At 37.9% G+C, this 27801-nt stretch overlaps 2 protein-coding genes across 10 annotated transcripts in view; one reads left to right on the top strand and one right to left on the bottom strand.

The window, feature by feature from the left end:
• The first annotated feature begins 10 nt into the window (after nucleotides 1-10).
• LOC149417385 (protein Abitram) lies at nucleotides 11-669 on the top strand. Its single transcript, XM_089639999.1, has one exon. It carries the CDS (start codon nucleotides 11-13, stop codon nucleotides 581-583), a length of 573 nt encoding a protein of 190 aa, XP_089496125.1. The 3' UTR covers nucleotides 584-669.
• Nucleotides 670-2329: 1660 nt separating this feature from the next.
• The window catches only part of pyd (zonula occludens-like protein polychaetoid), a 251726-nt gene continuing 226254 nt past the window's right edge, over nucleotides 2330-27801 (bottom strand). For 5 of the 9 annotated variants that reach the window (XM_089640257.1, XM_089640259.1, XM_089640261.1 and 2 more), the window contains 14 exons: nucleotides 27388-27607; nucleotides 27027-27207; nucleotides 23971-24204; nucleotides 20317-20515; nucleotides 19978-20087; nucleotides 18345-18524; nucleotides 18049-18185; nucleotides 15682-16200; nucleotides 14388-14601; nucleotides 13346-13501; nucleotides 12231-12339; nucleotides 10868-10943; nucleotides 6367-9233; nucleotides 2330-3857 (listed from right to left, as the gene is read on the bottom strand). In XM_089640257.1, coding sequence (XP_089496383.1) covers nucleotides 3634-3857; nucleotides 6367-9233; nucleotides 10868-10943; nucleotides 12231-12339; nucleotides 13346-13501; nucleotides 14388-14601; nucleotides 15682-16200; nucleotides 18049-18185; nucleotides 18345-18524; nucleotides 19978-20087; nucleotides 20317-20515; nucleotides 23971-24204; nucleotides 27027-27207; nucleotides 27388-27607 — 5426 coding nt within the window. In that variant the 3' untranslated portion in view covers nucleotides 2330-3633. The remainder of the gene's footprint in view (nucleotides 3858-6366; nucleotides 9234-10867; nucleotides 10944-12230; nucleotides 12340-13345; nucleotides 13502-14387; nucleotides 14602-15681; nucleotides 16201-18048; nucleotides 18186-18344; nucleotides 18525-19977; nucleotides 20088-20316; nucleotides 20516-23970; nucleotides 24205-27026; nucleotides 27208-27387; nucleotides 27608-27801) is intronic. The other 4 variants (XM_089640258.1, XM_089640260.1, XM_089640262.1 and 1 more) reach the window with 4 other exon arrangements.

Raw genomic sequence — 27801 nt, 5'->3', positions numbered from 1 at the left:
ACCCGCTAAGATGACCAATTCTACCAACGAGAACAACGAGGAGGTAGTTCAATATATAGTTCCCGATATCGTCAACTCCATCCGCACAGAAGATGTCTACAAGTCCGTCACTGATCGCTATTTCTCCCGGAGGTACTGTATCGATGTGAGAGGGACTGTAGGAAATGACCATCTCCTGCTATTTCATTCCAATAAAATTTGCGTCATTACCTTGGCTCCGTCACATCCCATCTTTAAGAAAAATGACTTCTCGGTCAACTTCCAAGTTGGCAACACGGACAGGACCAAGAATGCAGTGAAAGGGAAGGGAAAGAAAGGTGGACAGATTCTAGATTACAACTCGACACTTTGCAAGATCAAGTGCGGCGACGGTGATGAATTTGTAGTGTCCAGTTGCATCAAGGGGAAGCTAATCGAAGTAAATGATGCTCTTATTGAGAACCCTCACCTTCTGAAGAGCGATCCAGACTCGTGTGGCTACATAGCCGTGGTGCTGACGCTCATCTCCACCAACGCCCGGATCCAGGGAGAGCTCCTGAATCCTGATGAGTACCAAACTATTTTAGCAAACCGGAAGTCTTAGCAAAGTAGAGTCATATTTACTATAACTACTATGGTATTGTTTATAATAGCTATTAATTATTTTATGAATAAAATCAGTGATTGAAATCTAGTACTTTCTATATTATACCCACTGACTTCAGAGTTAAGTCAAGAGTTAGACATGCCCTAATGCAGAATCTGGAGATCATTTCGACAAGCTAGAGGCAAAACCACGTGACAATCTTTTTGACACCAGGATGATTTGAGAATGCCTTGAATAAATTATGACATCACAACTTGAGCGCACATTGAAATAACCAGACCCTGATGAGAAAAGTAATGTTTGCTAAAGTAAAGTACCGTTTTGCAATGCAGCCCATTGTGCGCAAGGTCTTGTTTCTTACCGGACCGTCAGTCATTCACTCTTATATCACTTGTTCGTTTGGCGGTGAGTAAAAATATTTTTGTGAAAGGGTCAAACTAAATACTAAATGCTGTAACTAAAACTGTAAAGGCAAATTTTTTTTTACCCGATTTGGAATTTTCTGTTACGGTTATAACAAAGCTAACTAAAGAGGACTACTCATCGTAAGCAGATTTTATTTATAGACAAATCACTGAAAGGGACACTTACGCACAATTTAGTATGTACAACACAACATTAAGAGTGTGGTTGTATGTATTTTTGGATGATAAACTGAAAAAATAAAATAAATTTAGATCTCGACAACAGCGCCACCTATGAGGTCCAAAACTATCCCATGATTCAAGCTGGAACCAACCATAAACATTGACAAAATGTCATTGAAATCGGTTGGGCGGTTTCGGAGATTAGCGTTTACGAAAACTGTGAAATGTTATTTTTAAATATATATTAAGATATGCCTCTCTACAATCAAAGTAGTATGTAATGTGGGGATCACAGGGCTATTAGCCTGCTAAGTTCAGTTGGCAAGCTGTACGGTAGAATTTCGATTGAAAGGCTAAGAATGGAAACAAAGGATAAAATATAGGATGCACCAAGTGCTTTTAAGTGGAAGGGGTGCTTGGACCAGATTTCCTCATTGCGTATGCTCACTGAGAAGTTTCTTTCATAAAACCAGAAACTTTTCTGTGTCTTTGTAGATCTACAAAAAGCATACGACCGAGTCGACAGGAAAAAGCTGTGGGAGGTGTTGTCCACGTATGGGGTAATATCACCCCGGTTATCCGATCCATTTTATGCAAGAATTGAAAGAGGCGGGATTGGGCGCGAATTTGAGTTATCTGAAAGTATGTTGCTGATGCGGTGCTGGTTGCTAACAGAATGGAAAATCTACAGTATCTCACGTCTAGGATGAACGAAGTATGTATGAAGAATGAGTTAATGATGAAAGTAAGTAAGAAAGTCATGGTGTTTGAATGAGAGAGTAGGAAAACTGATAGAGTTATTGAAAGAAGGGTAAATACAGGTAACTCCATTAATGTAGGATTGAACGCGGTTAAAAATTATCCAAAAAAGTGAAGCTAGCAGTCGCCAATGGAGTGCTGGTACTTACCCTGATCTATGGCAGTGAGGCACAGAACTAACAGAGGAAGCATGAAAGTAGACTGAATGTATGGTTTTTATGGAAAATCTCAGGAACACAAGAAGTTGATAAGGAACCAGCGAAGGTTTTTAATTTACAGAAGAAGTATTTTATTTAAAACTTACTTGGTAGATGAAAATCACCAAATTACATGTTATAACAGTCATGCTAGATTCCAGGCGGTTGAAAGTATCAATTTAGGTTTTAATGAAATTCAGTTTATACAGTAAATATGTGTTTATTTATTTTCAATAATATTTATACAATATTTTAAACTTACAATAAACTTTTTTGACTGAAGGCCTTCAAACAAAGAATAAAGCTACCTAATTATTAATGGGCAATTTTAATGAGATTCTTAAATTAATTATAAAGTATGTATTAAAAATATTGGTGGTTTAATATGCATTTCAAAATGTTCTCAATAATTTACAAGGCTTCTTCTTCGTGGTGCTTAAGCACTTTCTGAACTTTGCTTTAAAAATATCTTCTCGTTTAACAAATAAAATGGGGGATAATAATAATCTTATTTATCTAAAAACTAATTATAAAAAAATATATTGGTATCTTTTCAATACGATATTTTTAAAATTTACAAATAATCTATATTGATTTAAGGCACTTATAAAAAAAACCAACAATGTTGAGTTAATGCCTAAAATTGTGTTCAATTATGCAATTTTTGTTAATGTAGTAATTCTATTGAACCCTTTGTCAGCGAAGCCGTGGTTCCGATGGGGACTATTTGTGTTCATTATCTTCAGTCTCCTAGACAATAAGTACTATATAATAAGGCACATTTGTGGCTAAAAGTACATTTAAACATCTGCAAAAATACAGAAATATGTCCAAATATAATATATTGACAAAATGTGAAAAACAAACCTCCTATAAGCTCACAGAGATGCAATAAAATAAATTGTGTACCAATAAAATTCAAACATTCACTTCTTATTATCATTAAATCACATTTTTGTTTTATAATATAAACAATTAAAGGACTCATTATTATCATAATGATTAACAAAGATACAATATTGGAAAAAATTAATAATTATTGTAATAAGATTGCTACGATTATAAGGCACTGTTTAAACCAAAAGGTATTTAAGATAAAATACTAATATCATTTCATGTTCCCCTGGTAAAAGGAAACATTATTTTACTATAGCTTAAAGATGTATTTTATTCTACGATCCATCAAGTATTTAAAGTTATTATGACGTTTATGTTTGCTATAAAATATGTTGTGTCTACCCTTCAATATAAAGGAACCCGCTTTAAAGGAGAAGTCTACTCTGTGTGTGATTGCAGGCATTTTGTGATTGACAGTCAAATTCTTCAAAAGAAGAATTCCTAAAGCTTTCATATGGCAGTGTTTGTTTTATTGTACGCTTACAGGAAAAGTGAAAACACAACAGTTATAATAATAAGATTGAATTGTCATCGGACAGAGCTCAATTGTTTCACAAGACTCTCAGCAGTGTTCCAAAACCTGTGTTGTGTTGGGTGGGTTAGTTCACTAGAAGTGGTCCACCTTTACAGCCACGGTGTTGAGCGTAGTGGTGGCAGGCAACAGGATGTTGTCCCAGGACGGTGCTGGGCCGGGCTCCGTGTCGCTGGCATTGAGCGTGAGGCCCAGTGAAGGCAGCGTGTTGGCGCAGTGCGGCAGACGCAGCGTCACGGGCCGCGCAAACCCCAGCCCCTGTGGCCCGCACATCACCAGCGGAGACAGAAGAGCCTCACCTGACACAGACACTTGTTATTAGAACATCTACTCTCTATCTAGGAGATATAATTTGCTTGGAAATAACATATACACTGTGTTTCATACTCTTAAGTTGGGCAAAGTTCATGAAAAAAATCCTTGAAGGGAAATATTTGTCAGTATTAAAAAATGTAAAAGCTCTAAAAGCAACCTTGATTGATGAAATCAAACAGTTTTGAGCAATGAAAAAATGTATCAAAATTTTTGATAAAATGAATTGCTTCTTTTGAAAAACTTGAATAGAAACTTCACAGAACTTGAAAATCAACTTTGAAATTTGAAGAATTGATCAAATTCTGTGAAACAATCCGTCCTTAGGATGGGTTGTTTCCGAGAATTTGAACAATTCGTCAAATTTCAATGTTCATTAGGGATTCTGTGAAAGTCTTATATTCAAGTTCTTTTATTATATCATGATAGGCTAGTTGCTTGACAGAAATGAAATAATAACAGAACTTGAACAAATCTTTCACAGAACTTGAAAATTAACTTTGAAATTTGAAGAATTGTTCGAATTCTCTGAAACACCCCATCCTTAGTATCATGAATGAACAACCCCTGAGCATGGAACACTGTTTATAATAATTTAAATGATCAAAGAAAAGTAGAAATACTTTGCTTATAACCATAAAATAAAATTGAATACAAGGATGCATGAATAACCTTATCCCATTCTCCACACTAAACAGAAAGGCTATTTTGTATCTTTTGCGTTAGGTCGCCGTTAGGGGGAACGTTAGCCGTCAAAATTCGGAACGCCGTGTGTTAACGGCTTTCAAATGTCTGTGATTTTCTATAGGTTGTCTATGCCTGTCGCGTGTGGACGTTTGATTGTTGCTGGATTCATTACTTAAAAATACAAATTACTGATGTATACATGATTATTATTTAATTTAATATAGTATGTTTTAAGTTGTACACAATCGTTAAAACATAACTGAGATGTTTTGGCTATGGTAATAAGCATCATTCAATTGACAATTTACAAGATATTTTGTTGGGTAAAATAACTTGGTTTCAACTGAATTACTACAAGAAACAACTATTTATATTGGGAAAATAGTAAAAGATGCATTAAAGTTCAATTTTTTCTCAATCAAAATTAAGTTTCATATTTAATCGGGGTCCGGATATACGCATAAGCAGTATTTGGCAACTTTACTAATAACTTATTGGGCGAAATACATAAAGGATTGCCGTATTATTATGTTATAACTACTTACATGTTTTATAATCTAAGCCTAATAGACATTCACAAATTACTATCCTTTTGTGGTATTTATTTGATGTTTGAACGCAATGAGATTCGATTCGATTACGCGGAAAATCGCCATCATCTCTGGCGTTAGCATAACTTCTTATAAGAGACGCAAATTAAGTATTTAGCTTATTAGCGCAATACAGAATACCGCATTTAATAAAACTGAAAACTTATTGCATACGGCTGATTTAACACGTTTTAGGCTAACGCAAAAGATACAGAAATTCAAGTTGTTTTAATTGTTTTTATGGACTCTTTCTGAACTGTTTTTGAATCAAAACATATTTATGCAAATTTCTGTAACAACCGGTAAGCTTTATTATTTTTTGCTATTTTAAAGATACTGTAAGCTGAAATACAACAGATGAATATTTCATAACGGTAAACTTAAAATTATTCATAAATTGCTCGTTCATAGATGGTGCTAATTTAATTATTTCATGAAAAAACACTTTTTGCAAGTTATGCTTCATAATATTAAATGAATTGTTTCTTTGCATCTGTACATACAGTTTATGAATAAATATTTTTGTCCGTAAAAAAACCTAATTCCTTCAAGAAAGGTATACAATACAATGTTGGATTAAATAACCATGAAAACCAATCATATGGACAAAACTATTTACATATACCTATACCGTATATATAGGCGCAAACAAATAATGCATCTTAATATTTTGAAGCATGACTTGCAAAAAGTGTTTTGTTCATGAAATAATTAAATTAAAACAAGCATTTTATTAATAATTTTAAGTTTCCAAAACATGCAGATGGATCAAAGTAAAATAAATTTGGTTTGAAGACTTTTATAAACAAAATATTTTATAATATGAAATGTATAAGGTGTTTATAATATTAGGATAATAAAACAAGCTATGAAAATATTATTTAGCCAATTTCTACCACCATGGTTAGATGCTGTTGATTACCAAAATCTACAAAAAACATGCATGCCTGAAAAAATCCATTACGAAAAAAGAATTAATTGTTAGTCTACGAATTCCACAGTGTGTGTGTGGTGCAGTGCATGTATGCATGGAGGGTGTGTTTGTAGGGTGTAAGGGGGGAGTGGTCTAACTACTAACTAGAGGCTTAAAGTAATATTAAAGTTCTAATCAATGGCAACTATATTCTACACCTACAGGAACATAGCTATGTACTTGCTCATGCAACCAACGTGTGCTCAAATAACAGGTGCATTTTCATTCCAATATTATTCTATTTACCCTTGTCCATATCAATGGGCGGGCCCCCGGTAGTCTGGCTGTGTCGGGGGTCCGACACCGTGAAGTATATCTTCTGCTTCACTCCGGGCAAGATGGCGTCGGCGGGGATCAGCAACGACACACCCCACGACCTGTCCTCCAGCAGCCCGCCCTCGCTGTCGAATATCCCCCACGTGGTGCACGGCCCCTCTGGCCCCCCTATCTTCCCCTTCTGCCCCACGGCCAGCAGGTCTGTGTCTAACACCAGCGGCCCCCCCGCCGCCACCACCGTGGTATCATGCCCCTCCCCGCTGCTGTTACCCGACCTGTTGTTGCACTTAAACACGGGGAGCGTCTCATTCCCTCGGTTCATGTCTTGCGACGCGTACGGGGTGCTCTGCGGCTTGCAGTCAAACTGCATGCTGCATTCCGATTCATAGTGCACTTCCATGGAAGTTGCCGATGCAAAGTTACTTGTGGAGGCTTTAGGGTCCTGAGATGCAAACTTTACTTTGGGAGGCATTCTGGATTGATACAGGGGCTCGCCCTTGAGGATGTTGCTTTCATATACGAGAGTCTGCTTCTCTTGATCTGTTTGAGAGTGGTTTCTGAGAGCGTCAAAGTCTATTCCGGGAGGTCTGAAGGAACATGTATTATGTTGCAAGGCCTCCTGTTTTGACTGGTACAGGGATTCTCGTCTCGACAAGTGAGCTACGTCACTGAGGTCGTAAGGACTGTGTCTCGAATTGTTGTCTTTTTTAACATAAGTATTGTGTTCTTTCATTTCGTTTTGGGATTCATATATCACAGTATCCTTCAAGTCTCTTTTTGATACATACATCGGTTCAGTGGAAGTTCCTTCCATCATTGCTTCTATTTTAGATTGATAGATTATCTCCTTTTTAGCTTGGTTCCGTAATCGAATTACCTCAAACCTGTCGTCTGATTGCAACTTATTGGTTTCTTTACTAGCTAGCAAGGCTGCTTTTTGTGACAATATTTCCTGTTTGGTCACATAGGGGTTTTCTGCCGGAGGAGTATACAATGAGCAAGGATGCTGAACACTGGACGATATGTCCTCACAGATGCAGGGACCTTGTTCTAAAGCAGGAGTGACAGTCGTAGAGCATTTAGAATAATCCAAAGAGTTAGACTCGTTCGGAGGCATACCATGCAAGTCAGAACCGTATGAACCTTCTGCAGAAAACCTCTTGTTTTCCACATCTGCTTTGGTAACATGGGGATTGTCCCCTATACGTAAAGTTGCTAAGTTATTAACAAATGAGAATTGTTCCCCTTCTGCTCTGCGAGAATTATTGTGATTACTATCTAAGCTTTGATTGATATTCTTTTCCCTTCCACCATGCGGACTCTGGCACTTGTCGCTGGTGGAGGCCATGTTGTCAGAGTGAGGGCGACACTGATTCCTTTCATCTCTAGAAGAATGGGAAGACTGGGAGCAGCGCCTCTGTTTGCAGAGCTCCATACTGTTAGAATGAGAGCTGTCTACTGAAACTCTGCGCATGACTACCTCCTGTGAAATATTGCGTGAATTTTCTGAGGGCATTCTCTGCTTCATTATATTTTCTCTCGTACTATAAGGACTTTCGGAAAGCATTCTTTGTCTAAGCATCTCATCCTTAGTTTGATAAGGGCTCTCTGGCATGTGACACCTGGTAACTTCTTCCCTCGACGCATAAGAACTATCTGAATGCTTGCGCTGTTTGATGAGCTCACCTCTAGAAGCATAAGCACTCTCCGAACTCATTCTTTGCTTTAGCATATCTTCCTTAGTTCCATAAGGATTCTCCCCACCCAAGCGCTGCCGGAGAAGTTCTTCTTTGGTACCGTATGGATTGGGCATGGACGATCTCTGCCCCCACGCTTCACTTCTCGAAGCATACGGAGATTCTGATGGAGTGCGTATGGACCCATATGGGCTCTCTCTAGACCTCTGTAGGCAACAGTCTTGTCTATTTCCATATGGATTTTCCCTTTGCCTTTGCATTTCACTTCTAGAAGTGTAAGGACTCTCGTAAGTTTTGTGTATAATCTCCTGCTTACGGCTGTAAATGGCTTCTTCATTTCTCAAGCTTTGCTCGTGAATAATTTCTTGCCTAGAGGAATATGGACACTGGGTTTGATTCATCATGACCTCTTGTCTGGTGGCGTATGGCGACTCGGTTCTCACCTCCGACCTGGTGGCATACGTTCTCTCTGGTTTAGGAACAACGCCGTACACAGCTTCAGTTTTGGTTTGGAAAATAGGTTCTGTGGGAGATCGCTGATGCGTATCTTTCCCCGGGTAGTAAGGCTCATGTTTGATTTCCATCTTGCGCTGGTACAAAGGATCGATAGCCGTTATCATGTTAAATGGTTTAAATTGGTAATCGAAAGCACCGCGCCTATTATACTCTATCAAAGAATTCTGTCTTCGGAGGATGGGTTTAATCTTTGGTTCTGTTTCAATGTCCATCAAAGAGTTCTGACGCCGGAGGTGCGTATTTTCCAGAGGGTTGGGAACGGCATCTTTGATAATGGGAATCATTCTATTATGGTCATTGAAGGATGATTGTCGCTTGAGAATGGGTTTCAGAGGGGTCTTGTTATCACAGGATGAATTGCTCCTAAACAAACCTCGGGGTTTGGTGATGGGATTAAGGTGGGCACTGCTTAGGTCAGATTGTTCCCGACGGAGGACTACAGGTTTTGATTTGTTGTGTAAATCACTTTCGCACACAGAATGGTGCTTGGAGACTTTCTTAGTTTTGGATCTGAACAAGTCGATAGTGATACTTCTAAGGAAGGAGGATGTTTTGGATAGTTTCTTGTTGGCTTTGGGCGTGATGTTGGTAGTGGTTTCATCGTCCCCACCCTCCGGAGCGGGGCTAAGGAGGATTCCCAAACAAAACATACATTTCAGATACACTCCACATGGGATTCTACTTTTTGTCAATGGGAAATTACCATAAACAAGTCTGCTATTAATTCTTTGACTACATGTTAGTTTATGGTATTGTAAAAAGCGACAAAAAGAAAGTTTTTTAAATTACATATTCAACTTTTGTGTGCAAAGCGCTTGTTTTAATGGACACAAATATTTTCTTCTTCATCCCAGTTAGCGACAATTTAGAAGCGAATCTCCTAAGAGGATTTATCCATTTTAGATTACAAGAGTTCTTTTGATAATTAACATAAGTAAGGTAATAAAACAAACGAATCCCCAAGATTATACAGTGAAACAACAGGATCAATTTGAATTATAGAACAGTACATATTTACAATATGATAGAATTGAGATTTGGTAAAGTACCACCAAACACAATGTTATGATTCAACTGGTAAAGTTCCATATAGATACACTGTTATGGAAGTATTATATAAGTTGTTTCAATGTATAAACATATATATGCACTAAGATGCAGACACATCAGCCAAAACCGCTTGATAAGATAAAAGTGCAAATTGTGTTAAAAAACCACCAAGTGAAGTTCAACCATAGACATCCCGCCATTGGGTAATTATAATATTAATTAATCTATGGAATGTATTTCTATGGGCGCTAATTTAGGAGAGCCCGTGTTGTTGGTTAGTTTTAAGCAATGAGTGTTTGCATGTTAGCGCTAAGGGACTAGACATAAAGCATGCAACTTTTAATTAATTATACTTTATGGATAAAGATGAATATAAGAATACGACGTAGTGATATTAGATTCTATCAAATTGTAAAGAACATGTCGGCAATGAATAAGTGATATTGCCCAAGTGTTACCCCGGCCAAATCTCAATTGATTTTCAAAATAAATATCCCATACCACAAGTAACAATTTTTTTGGTACAAGCAATATTTTGTAAAGACAAAAAGAATTATTTATACATAAGAAAAATATAAGGAATTAAATACTCTTTTCGGCACTTGGGCAGTTTTCTTTACATGATAATAAGCAATCTTGTCATTAGCACGGTCGATTGATAATGGCGATAACTTGTCATCGTTCCCGAGCACGACTGCAGATCAACGACATATGTACAAACAAAAGTTGACGTCAAATAAATTAAAACACTCAAGATGGGTTGTTTCATAGAATTTTAACAATTCATCTAATTTCGAAGTTAAAATTCACATTCTGTGAAAGTTCGATTCACATTCTGTTATTATTTCATCATGGACCAGTTGTTTCACAGTACTTGGATAGTAACAACATGAATAGGACTTTCACAGAACTTGAATATTAATTTTGAAATTTTATGAATTGTTAAAATTCTTTGAAACAACCCGTCCTTAGTCATTGTGAACTGTTGTTTGTTCGTTGGCGATGTGCAGTCATGCTCGGGAGCGATGATAAGTTGCTGATATTATCGATAAAATCTTTATCGATCGACGGTGTTGGATACCCTGAACATCCACTTTGATGAAAGATTCTCTAATAAATATAGTTTTCTGATTGATAATGATTGTACATAATATAACAATAAGACTAATAATTAATTTCTTAATGATTGTAAAAACAAAAGAACTAACCTTATGTTGTGCATGTGTTGGGGTTTCCGGTACAGTTCAAAAGCTGATCCTCTTTGTTCCCGACTGCCGGCTAAATCTGTAGGGAATTATAGCCATCAATAAAACTGTGCACCAGTGTTTCCTAAACTTTTCTTTGTGACCCGGATATTTTTATAATGCATCAAAACGGTCGGGAAGGAAACCACTCCCATGTTGCAAACGCAACTATTGATTTAAAGTTTTTATACACTCAATAATTTATTCAATTAATAAAATCATGCTGATAATAATAATACTGATAATGATCTGATGAAACTGATAATTCCTTCAGAAGGCAAAACAGCTGTCACACAGAATAATAACTAAACAGCCGAACTTGTTTATAAATAATAAAAAAATTAATATATTGAGTAATAATATTACTGAATATATAAAAAATAAACTCAAAATATAAATTGAGTTCTACAAATAAAACTTATATTTAAAAAAGCTTTATTCGGGAAAGAAACCATTCACATGTACCATGCACCTGAATGCAACTATTTATGATTTCATGATACTAAAAATTACTGCTGTGTTCGGAATGTATGTATTAATTGCTGATGAATATTTTAAGGTTTTTGAGAAAAAACCATTCCCATGTTCGGAGTGGAAAGGTTGTCATTAAAATATCTTGAAAGAATCACATTCTTGCTAGCTCTGAAAAACAGCACCTAACAATATACAAAAATGGTGTCATGAGATATAATATTTGAAAAATGTCATTGAGTTTTGGATAATTTTCTATTTTCGTTATCGGTAAATTTATTTTGTCATTTGTGATGGAATGTATGCAATCTGGCATTTTTTCTTTCTTGGCCTGGTGTCAGGTCGTGATTCGTGGTTTAGAAAAGAAGTTTGAAAGTTTTTGCTGTACACAATATTGCTGCTGACTAAGTCATTAATCTACCCCACCTCGGTGTATACATTTCCAATGTGGAAGATCTCCCTTCTTTAGTCATGTTTAGTATGGCCAGATTTAAATTCGGGATGCCATAGTCCCACTGGCTCCAATAATAGGGACTCTTTGATGGAGTACAATAATATGCCTGCATAATACAATTACGAAAATTGAAAAGAGCATGATAGTGAAAAGTGTTATAAATTAAATTGATCAGCAAACATGCTAATTTCTGTTATCTTTCCTGTAATATAATATTTTATTTCAAAATTGGAACTGATTTGTCAGGAATGCAGACTATCCTGTGAATTTTCATGGGTCTGCGCGCTAGTTTATAATGTAACATGAATTTAGTTTTCAAAATGTCAAAATAAAACAGGATAAATAAAGTAATGTCAAATGAAGGACACTTGGTAATAAATAAATAAGAAATGAGTTCCTCACCGATGACATGGGAGTTGTTAGCGTGCGGGGGCCCTCTCATGTGCGGCGGGGGCCCGGCATAGGGAGGGGCCTGTGGGGGACCCTGGCCCTGGCCTCCGTACATACTCGCCTGCAACAATAATTCATGTACATTATTACTGTTCTATTCCATTTCAAGTATTCTAATTTAAGCGGGTGAAAGTCTAAGTACGGCAGAGAGGTTTCCAATCTCCAGCGGAGAGAGAAAACAAATAAATCTTCACAGAAAGATTAACCTCACATCCAGAAAACGATACAGCGGCAGACCTCTAACATAAAAAGAAGCACCTCATTGTGGACTCAACTATTAAATTAATCCCTCCAGCTAATTTGTTACCCGTAGAGTCAATTTGTTCGATTTTGGGAACAGCTTGTATAGTCTCATAGATATCATTGTGTCTTCCTTGCTGTCATAGTGAGAAATATGATCTAAAGGTTGTTAGAAAGAGAAAATACAACGCTTTATATTCAAATTTAGAAGTTAACTACAGAAGAATTAAAATTTACACCTCTCTGAAACCAAAGGTTCTAACTGAAATTCGAGAAAAACTTATGAAACTTTGTGAATTTTTAATAAATTTATTTTATATGAAAGAACAAGAAAGTGTGGTGACAATAATGGTTATAATACACTGGACTCCCTTTTTACACGGTGGTTATGTTCCACGAAATACCAATAAAAAATTGAAAAAATAATGGTGGATCCTTGTAAAAAAATAAATTCAGGATATCAAAAAATAAAATTCATTGATTTAGTTGTTGCACTACCTCCTTTTTCAGTTTCAAATCATATCAAAATTTATTTTTGTCTATTGTATCTTAATTTTATTTAAAAAAATTACTTTATAAAAATCGCAACAAAGATTATTCACTATCACAAGTAAAAAGGGAGTTCAGTGTAAGTCTAATAATGAAATCTGCAGAAATATACATAAATTCTCGGACCATCTGACAGGGTCTTTAAGATATATAACGGTCAATATGCCAGAGGCCTAAGAGGTGAAGCTAAGAATGTCATCAAGATCCCTGAACCCTGGGGTCTCAGATATCGCTCTGTGGACCACGTCAAAAATAATACAATATGTAGTAATAATAACCTGATGCGGGTGATAGGAGTGTGAGTGAGCGTGCTGCGGCTGTTGAGGTGGGGGCTGCCAGCCTCCCGGGGGCCCCCGACCAGGGGAACCTCCCCAGCCGTTCTGGGCCCCTCCGGCCGGAGCCCCGTGCATGGCGCGCCCATTCATCTCCATGCTCTGCAACAACATAACACACCATTAGATAATGCATACAAATATAGAATGAAAATCCTAGAAAACAGCCAATCAAAGTCTGTGATGCGCATTGTTCCTGCATTAAATCTGTTTAGTGAACTCAAATTCGCTTTGACTTAAAGCGTCATTTTCAAAATTGTAACTATGTACTTCTGTGAAAAATAATTCAGACAAGTGATAAATTATTCTCTAAAGTTTTATAGGAAAACAAAATATTTTAACTGTCTTTTTCGAAATTCGAATTACAATATCAAGTGACTTTTCACGGGTCGAATTGTGAATTGAATTTTCAATTTGAAATGAAAGAAAAAATATCTTTAAATAGTATAATACATACTCACTATCCACATTTGTCTATTTGTGTGTTTAGTTCTTCTAAACTAGGTAACAGATTTTGATAGGGTTTTTACTATCATTGAGGGAATTCCTTCCGGAAGGTTTAAATATATTTAATGCATGCATATTATATTTGTAGAAAGTAGAGAAAAGTCGATGTTTTGTAATCAAGTTGTAAAAAAAATATTTTCAGGCGCTTACATTGCTAATGTTGGCTAAACCTTATGAGATACATCAAAATAATGTAATACGGAATTGTATACCTAAAATAGCCTACAGAAAAGTACAGGATGGTATATGTCTATCTCCTAAGGACAGCCCCCAGCAACGTCGGGTAAACATCAGCTAGTGATTTTATAATATTCATTTTCTGCCGAGGGAGTTTGCTAGAAGAATAGTGTAACTGTCTATATCTTAGAAACACATAAGGTAACTGGCACTGGCGTACAGCCGGTAGACATCCGTCGCACAAGAATGGGTTGCATCATGGCTAATGAACAATAAGTAATATGTATGTGAATGTGTTAGTTACCCCGTTGCCTTGGCTGTAGCTCTTGGTGTGTGTGGGGGGCGGGGGAGGGGGCTCAGCGCCCAGGGCAGGCGGGGGGCGGTAGTGCTTGGGTTTGGGTGGCGGGACGGGCTTGTACAATGCCGCGCCCCCCGCCTTGCCCACACTCCCCCCGCCGCTCATCAGTCCCATCGCACCCACTGCACCACTCACGTACTCTGTGCTGTTGCGGTTGCTGCTGCAATACCCAACACATAAACATTATATCCTCTCTTATTTTGTACATGTGTTATTTTTGTGATATCAAACATTTAAGAAAGATCATTTTGTAAGAGGCGGCTGTAGGGGTTCAGACATGGTAGGTAATTTTTTTTCTCTTAAATGTGTGCCTAATCTTTATTTGATATTGTAATAAATTCCAAATCAAATTACAGGCAAATCATTTTAAAGACGATACATTTGAATGTATTTGTGCACACCAATATATCGAAAGTTTAAAAAAAGTTTTTCAAACAAGTTTTTGACCGGTCAGTGGTTGAGTGGGCATAGCGCTTGGGTCTCACCCGAGCGTCGCGTGTTCGATTCCTCGGCTGGCTAAGTCCTCCATCACAACACAAGCAACATTTTCGGCTTTCTGTGGTGGTAGTAGGAGATTTTCAAACATTGTTGGGTTATTCGTGACCCGGGAATGTTTGTCTTTCTTTTAAAAAAAAAAAAAAAAGTTTTGAAGTTAGTTTGTATGGCGTGTGTAGGGACAAAAGATGTCATTGCCGTGGACATTTAATAAATTAAGCCAGCGATGCATAGGTATGTGAATATAAGCTTCTATTTGAGATGTTAGATGCCACTATTCCTCACTCGCTGCAGCCCCACTTTTTCGTGGTACATTTCAATTAAATTGTTCGCCATCATATCCTAGCAATAGGATACTATTAAAAAATCATTTCTCTGAATATAACAAGTTATTCTGGGGAAAATAGTGGTAGATTATATAATATTTTTATAATAAAAACCTATCTCAGATTGTTGAAATTCTTACTATATTTCTAGAAATATGAATGGGTAATTTTTACAAATGAATTTCGGTTCTGTTTCATGCTTGTACGCAATACAGCGAGGATTCAAACCTAGAAATGACTTCATGCTCACGCATGAGAAGCAAACACAATGAAACGACTATATGAAGATGCTTCCCGCCGGCCGAGGGTTAAAGTGAAAATTTTGACAGACGATCAAACAACTTGCTCTTTAATTGATACTTTGAATAACTTTACCAAAAGGTTTTAAAATATAGTATTCATTGGTTGTGTCTCATTACCTGTACTTGCTATAATCTCCTGATGAGGTTTGATGAGGTCGGCCCTGCGAAGGAGGTCCGCCTCTCCCGTACTGTCCTGGTGGAGCCCCATACAAATCACTCCTGCTCCCGTTTGCTGCAAACTCAGTCCTGCCTGGAAACTGTTCAGGTCTAACTCCACCATTGGTCACAAACTGGTCAGGTCTCCCTCCGCCATTCGCTACAAACTGCTCAGGTCTGCCGCTGCCATTTGCTACGAATTGCTCAGGTCTTCCGCTGCCGTTTGCTACGAATTGCTCAGGTCTCCCGCTGCCATTTGCTACAAATTGCTCAGGTCGACCGGGGAATTGTTCGGCTCTCGTGCCGTATTGGTCGGATCTCGTTCCGTATGTTTGTTCGGCAGGGTTGTTATTGCTGTTGGGGGTTCTGCCAGAGAATGGCTGCCCCCCGTAAGTGCTGGCAGGAGTGGCTTCAGATGGAGGCCCAATGGAGTGCCTCTGCTGGGGACTGCCGATGGGTTTGGCTTCGTATGTGTTATTGCTGAAAAAAAAATTATTCATGAAATTAACTAATGTATTTGAATATGAAATTGAGAATACAAATAGCTAAAAATTTTGATTACTGTGATTTGCCCATTGCACCAGTAATGCATACAGTAACATATACAAAAAAAAATCTCAATTAATTAGTAGAGTTTACCAAAAAACGTAAACCAGTAAAAAGTAAACCAGTGAGGTTTCCGCCGTACATACATAAATTGTTCCAATCGGGGAATTGAATAAAGTATTGCATGTTTAGGTGAATTAGCATAGTCGAGGATAGTACAGTAGAACCTCGTTAATTCGAAATCCAGCGGACATCAAAAATCAAATTTCGAATTAACGAATTCCCACGTAATTCGAAATTTTATGAAAAAAAAAAACAAAAAAAATACGCCGAAAATCGATTTTCTCGGCCGCCTCTTCAAATCCGGGTGGTATTTTAGTTGTAAATTCGTATTAATACCAATTATTTCTTTATTTTCGCGGTCGATTACCGTAGCGGGCGGCCCTTTAAATTCAGATATTCGCAATAAATTCGTAAAAATGCTATATATTTACGCGTAAATCGAGATTTTGCTGCTGATTTCGGTCGCGGCCTACCCTTTAAATTGAGATATTCGTAAAAATACGATATATTTCCACGTAAATCGAGATTTCGCGGTAATTTTCCGTCGCGGCCGGCCCTTTATTTCAAATATCTGAATTTGAATTCGTAAAAATACGACATATTTCCGCGTAAAACGAGGATTCGCCGCCGTATTCCGTCGCGGCCGGCTCTTCAAATTCAGATATTCGAAATAAATTCACAAAAATGCTATATATTTACGCGTAAATCGAGATTTCGCTGCCGATTTCGGTCGCGGCCTACCCTTTAAATTGAGATATTCGTAAAAATACGATATATTTCCGCGTAAATCGAGATTTCGCGGTAATTTTCTGTCGCGGCCGGCTCTTTATTTCAAATATCTGAATTTGAATTCGTAAAAATACGATATATTTCCGCGTAAAACGAAAATTCGCGTCCGTATTCCGTTGCGGCCAGCTCTTCAAATTCAGATATTCGAAATAAATTCGTAAAAATATTATATATTTCCGCGTAAATCGAATTTTGTCGGCAGTTTTTCGTCGCGGCCGGCCTTTTAAGTTCAGATATTTGAAGTAAATTCGTAAAAATATGTCATATTTCGACATGGATCGAAATTTTTCGGCCGATTTCCGTCGCGCCGTATTTTTTCAACTCGGATATTCGAAGTAAAGTTAGTAAAAATACGATATATTTCCGCGTAAATTGAAATTTCGCGCCCGATTTCCGTCGCGGTGAAGAAATACGATATATTTACGCGTAAATCTAAATTACGGGGCCGAGTTTCGTCGCGGCCGACCCTTTAAATTCAGATATTTGGCGTAAACTCGTAAAACTACGACATATATCCGCGTAAAATGTATTTTCTCGGCCCTTTAAACTCGGATATTCGAAATAAATTTGAAAAAATATGACATTGCAGTGTAAATCGATTCAGATTTACAAAATAATAATACTAATTAGGACGATGTATAACCACGTAAAAATACATTTTTCGGCGTTTTACCGCCACGGCTGACTTTTAGATTCAGATTTACGAAATATTACGATTTATTTTCGCAAAAATCAAATTTTTTCGAATTACACGAACAAATTTTCGTGCGCGGACAAAAATAAATTTCGAATTACGAATTAACGAATTTCGAATTAAAAAAAATTTTGTATGAAAAAATTTTTCAGCGGAAATTTTTTTTGCGAAAATTTCGAATTACGCGTTTTTTCGAATTATCGGGGTTCGAATTAACGGGGTTCTACTGTAGTTACCTATCAGTTCTGGGGCCCACTTTGAGATCATCGGGAGCGTTGGGGCCGAGGCGGGAGCTGGCCAGTGACAGGGACAGCGCGGGTACGGGGCCTGTGGGACCGTATGAGTCGTACGATGACATACTGTCGTATGAATTCTGTAAAGGAAAAAAATATATAAAGAAAATTGAATTTGAAATCCAACTATCCTGAGGCTAATTTTTATATATACTTCAGCTTCACAAATCCTACAATTATAATTATAATGTCTGTGCTAGTGTAGTAGTAAAAGTACTGAGTAAACAGTAAAAACTCACAGTATTATTAAGGTGCCTATGTCTATCGAGGGAGCCCTGTGCGGTGGTGTTGGAGCGGTCACCCACTTGTCCAGTGCTAGTCGGTGCACCCGCCGCCCCCCCATTACTTCCCCCGTCAGCCTCGGCGCCTCGCGGGGTTCCAAACAGTCTCTCCTGGGCACTGGGGCGGCTGTTGTTATTCTGGAAGGCAAATAATGCACAATGTAATTCTAAATTAATTTATTAAAGAAAATAATTCATGCTTCATTTTATTGAAATTCAAATCTAGTGTAAGACAATGTGTTTACATATTAACCGTTTGAGTGCCAATCGTCGATTTTCGTCAATTCGTGTTTTAACGAAGATTGCCGATCATCGATTTCCATCGATTGCGTCAGTCGTGTTCTGATTCGCACGTACGTCGGTAAGTAAAATTCTCATTTTTTCGAAACGCCTGCACTTCAGGATCCTCCTCCGCGTGATTCTAAACCAATATTCTTTAATAAAACACCGAAAAAATCATCGAAATCCTTGAAAATTCAAAGAATTTATGGGGTTTTAAAAAAATACATAGTTTCAAAAAAAATAAGTTTTTTTTGGTGGCAATTTACAAGCAACTGTATGAATTTTTTTGGCACTCAAACGGTTAAAAAATACATGTTCGAAATTAAAATTATATCCGTGATTATCAACTAGGCCATAGACAACATTCAGAAGTCATAATATTTAATATTGCTCCAAATAGGTACCACATACGGAAATTTTAAAGTAAATAATATACAGAATGCACTCGTTTATAATTTTAATGATGTTTGTTATATCCTAAAAATATGGGATAAATTGTCAAATATATGTGCATTCAATGCCTCTCTAACACTATAAGCAGTTTATGTCTCCATATTGAAATTCAGAGGTATGATTTTTTTTAATGTGACAGGAAATTTCCAAGCATAATGCTTAAAAATTTATTAGCGCTCAAGGATGAAATTGATCATAATGCGGAACACCTACATAGGATAGATTTACACTAAAAAAAATAGGATAGAAATATAATATCTATGCTATGTGCAGTTTTCCATTACCAATTTGTCGTTTAGGACTAATTTATGTTTTGCTTGGTGCATGAAAGCATTATCAAATCTGTTACATCTTCATTTACTTATGTGAATCTTTTTCTGTCTTTTCTGTTTCACATTTTTCATTTGAGAGTCGTTAATACTGTCTTCGATTAATTTTTACAATTTGAGGTTTTACTCAATAAGATATTCCACTGTAAAAATATTGAATAATATATGCATTTCAGTACTATGGTTTATCTACGAAAATAAGCTTTTGGATATGACTTTCTGACTATTAGGACGGGTTGTTTCGGAGAATTTGAACAATTCATCAAATTTCAACGTTCATTTTCGGGTTCTGTGAAAGTCCTATTCAAGTTCTGTTACTATATGATTGTAGGCTAGTTGCTTGACAAAACTGAAATAAAAACAGAACTTGAAAAAATCTTTCACAGAACTTGAAAATGAGCGTTGAAATTTGATGAATTATTCAAATTCTCCGAAACAACCGGTCCTTAGTCTATTATCCATTCCAAACTTTAGGGTCTGGTACTCCCAAAGCGATACTTCAGCAGTGAATCAAAATGTGTGCTTACCGGCTGGTGATGCCTGAGTGTGGGGGGATTCCTTCCTGGGGCGGGCCCCGGTAGCAGAACTCCCCCTGGAGGTTTCACACCCCTGTCTATCCGCGGGGGCAACTCGGGCACTGCAAATTACAATACATTTAATTAATACTTATTTTATTCGTTAGTATAATACCCTTTCATTCAAGCATTCTGAAATCATTAGTAATGCACCTGCTTTATTCTTTTAAAGTAAAAAAGGAAAGAACTAAAGAAGAACTCTTTATTAATGAAGAAAGGAAACATAATTTCCATATTATTTATTCATAATGTCTCTTCATTCACACTGTTTAGTAAAAACACAATACTAACATATCTTACCGTGTCCATAGAGTCCTTGAGGGGACTGTGGGGGGGATAGGGGCAGGGGAGCTCTGGGGGGACTGTAAGGCCCAACATCCCCCTCTGCAGGGCCCCCAGCTGGACCCCCGCCGGCCAGGGGAGTCCCCTGGCCCCCATTGGAGGAGAAGCCATACTTGCTATCGCCGTAGCCACCAGGCTGGGAAGTTAGCTGCAGAGTCACAAAATATTGTACATTTAACTACATATTTACTTTTATGTCTCACTTCATGTCTTTCTCATTTCAAAGCAAACTTTTTAAACTGTCAAAATTTCTGATCCCACTTAATATGTACTTACAACACCAAAATGGGAGCCTAATAAAAATTTGAGAAAATTACTACCTAGTAAAGCATCGATGACACGGGGCTAGTTTACAAGCTACAAGCCAGCGAGTTGGCTAGCAGCTTGTAAACTGGCCCCATGTCATCGACTTTTTTACAATCTGCTAGTTGACTATCCGATTGTAAAAAAGCAGCGAGTAAAATAAAAAGACGGGCTAATTTACTCGCCATTCGCTGGCGTGTTGGCTTATAAGCTAGTTAACTAGCCGTGTGTCATCATCGCTGCTAGGAACTAGTTGCGAGTATCTTTGCGTTTTGGCAGTCATCTATCTTTTATTTTCTAGATTCTTTTATCCATGAAGTGGTGAATCATTTAAATTTATTGAATTTAAAGTTAATGTTCTTTATACAAATAGAACGACGTCATATGCGCCTCACAATTTTTACCTCATATGGGTTTATTCAAATATTACCTGGCTTTTATAGACTTAGAGGCCTTGTATTTTCTCGGTAGGGAAAAAATTTTTTACCAAAAAACCCTACTAAAATTGCATGTATTATCCAGCATCAACATCACCAGCGACCAACGGCGGCCATATACTACATACGTGTCTGTTTGTGTTGTGTTGGGATCGGGGGGGAAATTCGGCTTCGTCCTTTTGTGGGAATCCTTCCGCATTTGCCTGATGGAGTAAGGGAAACCGCAAAAAACCTTACCCAGGAAGGAGCGGCCGATAGTCAACTTGAAACATATGCGGCCTTCAGTAACATTGGTATATGATGTCCTGCATTTTGTGGTGTGTGTGTGTCTGTTTTTATGTTAATATATACTTATGGGAAGATAGAGAATATATCACGCGTGTTCCACTTCAATTTTCAGCTTAAAAAAATAAACGATAGAATGCAAACAACACGTCACGCAAAATAACACGCGATTCCAACTCGCTAGCTAGTTTGCTACTGAGCGAGTGGAAAGTTTTGTGTGTCATCGACACTCGCTAACTCGCTTACTCGCTAGCTTATAGACTCGTCGACTAGCAGCTCGTAAACTAGCTCCGTGTCATCGATGCTTAAGTAAAACAAAAATTTCATCCAAGACTTGTAGAAAAGCTAATACATGTTGCAAATAAAAATGAATGTATATGTATCCAAGACACTATCTAAATTGAATTTAGTTCCTGTAGAATCTTACGATCATACATAAAGATAGCAGTCAATAAAAATATTGAAGCATGAAACACTTAAAGATGACGTAAATTGATATGGTTGAATTAGCTCAGTGATCAGAGCACTTCCTCAGCAAGGAAGAGGTGCTGGGTACAATTCCTAGACGTGACTGGATCCTTTTTTGTTTAAGAGCCTTTAGTATTGTCTTCAATGATTAAAAATATTGAATATTATTACATCTCCGGTGATATTTCGTGACCTTACTTAGGAATGAATAATTTTTATTACGTACAAGTAAATATTTGACGTTTTCAGTACAACAACTTTTAAATTTGCGTAGAGAGATATGAGCAACACTTATACAAGAGCATTATTATTATAGGCTTTCAACTGGCTCTATTATGTAGTTACGTTACTTATTTATTTATTAACACACTTCGGCCGGGAAAGGTAGTTCTACCCGTTCGGTCGATTGATGCTTAAGGCCGGGAAGGGTAGTTCTACCTTTTGCGCCGGCCTCATTTCAATGGCAGAAAAAAGGAATTATTCAATGCTTTTATATTAATATAATATACTAATCTCAGGTCCCAACTATAAGTACATAATTATCGAATCGTAATGCAAGTCTGTTTTTTATATTTATTTTCGTGCACTTCGTTTACATCGGTATTTTAACAAAAGGATAGTATATTATTTGTTATTGAAATAATTCAATTCCTGGAATGAGGGTTTTTGTGACCGTGAAACCCGATTCGAATCTCTTACTCTGTTCCGCCGCACTCAACTCCTATGTGCAAGCGAGCGAGAGATGTCGAGCTTATTTAAAGAAAGCCGGTATGAGCAAATACGGATAGGCGGACCGTAATAAACATTTTACAAGGTTAATTGAGTTGCATTTCAAATAATATTCGATTTTCGTTTGGTACTTTTATAGCTTGGGTATGCTGAGTTACTACGTAGAAATTTTATTCAAATATTTTAATTATTTTCGAAGATATAGTGATTTAAAATAAATTAAAGAAATCCACGTGGGACTTTTTTGTTGTTTGTTTTTGGGGCGTTATGCCGTGTTGCGCTAACTCCTTCTTTAGCCGACGTTTCGGACAGCGTTGCAGTGTCCATCATCAGGGCAGATCCGGTAGATCCGAAGATGTGTGATGATGGACACTGCAACGCTGTCCGAAACGTCGGCTAAAGAAGGAGTTAGCGCAACACGGCATAACACCCCAAAAACAAACAACAAAAATGCTTTTGGCCGTGAGAATCTAAAAACTTTCCACGTGGGACCTTTATTTTCGCCCGGAGTCAGGGTAGCGCCAGTGCAAAAAATACAAGGCCGAAATGTGTTAATATTTGAGAAATGAACAGTTGAATTTTATCATTCTTTACATAGTACCAAAAATACAACCAAGAAATATAGAACGGAATTATATAAACCAAAACTATAGTATGATAAAAAGACATAATACATAAACAAATTAAATTCATAAAAGAAACAACAACAGAAAAGTTACTCATGACATGTCAAAAAAATACTCGATAATGTACTTTTTTATAGTTTAAATTGAAAATGTCTACTTCTGATACCATGTTATTGTAAATACGTACTCTGTTCACGTAAGAGTTTTGTTTACTGTTTGTTTTGCATTGATCCACTTTGAAGATGCCAGAAGAGCGTGTGGAGCGCGCAGGTAGATTAAATTGGATCTTACTCCGGGCATTGAATAATATTATTGTTAATTGATTTATACAGGAATAATGCATCTAAGTGACATTCTTTATCTAGCTACATATTCCACTGATCAACGAGACGCAAGAAAAGAGAAATGCCTCGACACCAATTCCTTCACACACATGTTAACTTATTATTTACCCGAAGATTTTCTTTTCACCCAACCTTCCAGTTACTCAATTCAATTGAGAAGGGTTAATAAGATTGTTACTATCATTATTTCACATAAGAAAACCAATCACCATGACATGTTCATTTGTTCAAAACATTTTGCTGCGCATCATTTTGAACATTACAGCACAAAAGAAAAGAGATGACAAATGATGACAAGAGATGTGATAAAGACAAGCTGCAGCGGTTGAAAGGAAAGAGTGGTAGTGTATCAAGTATGAAGTACCAATGGAAGTGATGGCACGGATACTGTGTGTGTGTGTATGTACTGACCGTGTAGGGAGGTGGAGGGGGGGCCATGTCACCTCCGTTCATCTCGTGGCGGTCCAGGGCGTCCTGCTGCGTGGCCACGGAGGGGTCTGACGAGGCCCGCAGCATGCGGGGCCCAGCCCTGCCCTCCGGGCTGCCCGTCTCCACGTCGCTCTCGGGACTGGAGGCGTACGACAGGCGTGATTCGTTTGTGGTCGACATAGGGAACAGGAAGTCGTCTGACAGGGGCTCCGATCTCTGTTTGTGGCGATCGTGGCGGAACGGGACGTGATGTTGACGTACAGGAAAAAACAGATACCATCGGCAGATGTAGTCAAGCGGTATTAAACAAGGATACATACATACACACACGGGCACACAAGGATATTACTAGCGGCTGCCTTCGGACGCTAAGCATTACCACTGTCACTAGTGAACAGTGCAGGGGTGTGTAAGAAACGTCTGAGACATTTTGCCAGAAAACCTTACAAGTGGCATGTTTCTCTCTTGAAGTTTCTAACACAAACCACAAATTAATTCTACATATGTTTTACATTTACAGAAAATAGTGTTTAACCATATTTTTTTCTTATTATTGCATTTTTACTGACTGCCAAATTGAATAATGCTAACAAAGTTAACCAAATGTTTGCGAGAGCCAATTGAATTTTATTCAGTCTAATTGATATGCCTAATCTAATATTAATTATATATCATAGCATTCTCAATTTAATCTTAGATTTAGGCAACTAAAATCAAAATGGATAATTTTTCAATCAGTTCTCCCCTAAATTTGGGAAAATGTATCAACATTACACATCTAAATTTGGAAAAAGTTTTTTTATTGTTGTATCTTTGTACTGTGGTGAATAATATATTTGTAATGTAATGCTTAACTTCCGATGACTGAAACACACAGAAAGGGTTTTTATTATATTACTGTATTATATAGAATGATGATGAGGGTGTCAAATTAGCTGAAAAGTAATTATATTATTGACAGTAAGTAATAATGGATGAATTATGATCAGAAAATAAATGAGGTAGATAATGGCATCGTCGGAAACCTTTTAAATCTATTTCTCCTTTTTGGCTCATCATAAGACATTGGTTATTTTTTGGTATTTGTAAAATTAACTAAAATTAACGTGATATATATTATTTTTACTACTTGCTACTTAATTAATTTAAAAGGCTTCATAATATATTATATTTCTTAGGCAATGACTTCACAGTGTTATGTACAAACTATCTACTGATTGAGCAAAAACAATCACATTAAAATACGGCAATTAAATAAACATTAGCGTTAAACAACGATTGATTATGTACAGATTCATGGCATGATATTGTCAAACTCAACCTGATTGCCAATCTATTTGCAATCAATCTTGTGTTATTATTATTCCAAAAAATGGAAATAAAACTAAAGTAAATCATTAAGCTATCAAAAATGTATGTGACAATCATACATAGCCGAGATACTGCTCTACGACCGGACCTCCCGATTGAGATATGTTAGTCTGCGAAGAAACATTGTTGTTTTGGAACTGAGTATCGTTATTGTTATTACTGGCAGAACTAGCTTCAGACTCGACGTCAGAGATATCTTCATTGGTCTTCTCAAGCGGGGGCTCGCTCATGGAACGGCTGTGCAAAGCCAGAGTTAGGCGGGGGTTGCCGGAGGTGACGGTGCAGGCGCACCCCTCCACCCCGCACGGCTTTCCCTCCCTCTCCCCACGGCTCTCATTATCTGTTATAATGGGCATCACTGAAGAAGGGCGGCGCGGATATCTGGCAAAGTTATAACTCTGAACGGGGGCCTCTGTGACACTGTGGGGACGGTACGGCTGAGCCTTGTAAATGTTACTCTCGGCAAACAAGTGGCTCAAGCTGGTATTATTGTTATTAGGGTAGAAGCGTTGAGAAGCGTCCAAGCGGTTATTGGGTATAAGACTAGCGTTAGACGTTTGGTTATAGTAGTAGGGGGCGCTAGAGCGCTGAGGACGGTTCAGCAGGCTAGCCGGGACGCTATACCGGGGGCCCCCCTGATGCCTACTGACAGCCGGGGCCCGGTAGTGGACGGGGTATGACAAGGCGGGATGGTTGCGAGAGAAGTAGGGGTAGGGATACTTGGAGGGATATAAGGAGTGGGAGAGGGGGTGGATGGGTGCCAGGGGAGGGGGGAAATATATGTCCGACACCATTTCAAAGCGCTAGAACCAAACAAAAACACATATCTTGATACTTTCACCGCTAACATAAACAATACACTAAACAAAGATGAAACGATTTAAATCGGTTTTGTTTCAATCAATTATTTACTTTCAATTCTTTTTCACAATAACAATTGAAAGTTTAAAATCTGATTATAATGCATATTTTCTCAATTACATATTTGTATTTTCTAATTCTTTTATTTGCCGTGAAGATGTCAAAAATATGTGATGAAATTACTACACAGGCAACAAAAATGTAAATAATTTTATTATCATGAAATAAAATAATATTACAAGTGAATAAAACTAACTTTCACATAAATGTAACATTACACAACCACAAAGTGGAGACGTGGAAACTTCCCGGTTGCTGGTGAAATTCAGAATAAGCTCTAGGTACACTTATGATGAACACATTATACTTTACAGTGCGGCTGATGAACACTTTGTGAAGATGAATGTATAATTATTATGGGTCTTCCCACCATTAGAATGAATTCATGAAGATGAAATTAAAATTTACTACATATTAACATATTAAAAGCTTCTCAATAACTTTCTCTAATGATACTACCTTCGCAAAATGTTTAACACAGAAACCTTCAGTCCCTCTGAATTGTCCCTATAACCAAGTTGGACATTACATATTAGGTTGGTCTACATGGCGCGAAGCAGGCATACGAGGCAGCGTCGCAGCACACACTTCATGCCGTGTTGACTTGTCTCCGCGAGGCAATGTGCTTCTTAGGCACATAAACATGGCACAATGCGTGCATTGCAATACTGACTCATACCTGGTGCAAGCCATGAGGACGAAACTATTGACAAATCAGCCAGAAACTGGTTTGAGGAGAAACTAACCTTGGTCTCAGAAATCCAGAGCTGTGTGGCCTGACTGCGCTGAATGAGCTCGGTAAGCTTGGCGTACCAGCTGTTGGCCGAGGGCTCGTTGAGGCCGATGGTCTGTGTGAAGATGTGGCCCCAAACACGCTCCATCCGCTGGCAGTGCTCCAACAGCTTCTTGGATGATTTGTGCGCTGATCTGGATAGGAGATTAACAGGTTACAATATAAAACGTCCCATCAACTCTGAGAGCTGTCAGTCTGGATTTGTATTGCAGATTATAAAGATTGATGAGATTACTAAAATGGCTATACAGGTGTCTCAAGGATTTTGACAAACAAGTATGAAGATGCCATACACAAATGATGTTTTGACTTACTTGGGCATACCGTGCCTCAACTGCTTGATGATATGCTTGTTGTCGGCCTTAAGGAAGATGACCACTGGGTAGAATTGAGCATAGTTGAGGCGGTCCACAGCGTTGGGCGTGATGTCCAGCAGCGAGTGTTTGCCGCGGTCCATGATGGCGCGGATGCCCGACAGCCGGATGATGCCCGAAGTGGACTTGCTCTTGCCATCCTCCATGGTGCTGTCCAGCTCTGGTGAAACGATTATTAAGGTAGTGAATAACACTATGTATTATGATTTGTACGACATGTACAGTGGTTGGACCACAGACCACCAAAGAAGGCATATTGTCCGATCACAGAAAGGTACACACCCACACCACCTTCCTACTCCACAAAGTTGGTTTGTTCTCCTCGCCTTTATGAGCAGGTCTATCTTTTCTTAA

Source organism: Hesperophylax consimilis, chromosome 15, assembly GCF_061612785.1.
Source record: "Hesperophylax consimilis isolate HC1 chromosome 15, BYU_Hcon_1.0, whole genome shotgun sequence".
Taxonomy (NCBI): domain Eukaryota; kingdom Metazoa; phylum Arthropoda; class Insecta; order Trichoptera; family Limnephilidae; genus Hesperophylax; species Hesperophylax consimilis.
The sequence above is the reverse complement of the archived record's forward strand: the minus strand, read 5'-3'. Positions and strand labels throughout refer to the sequence as shown.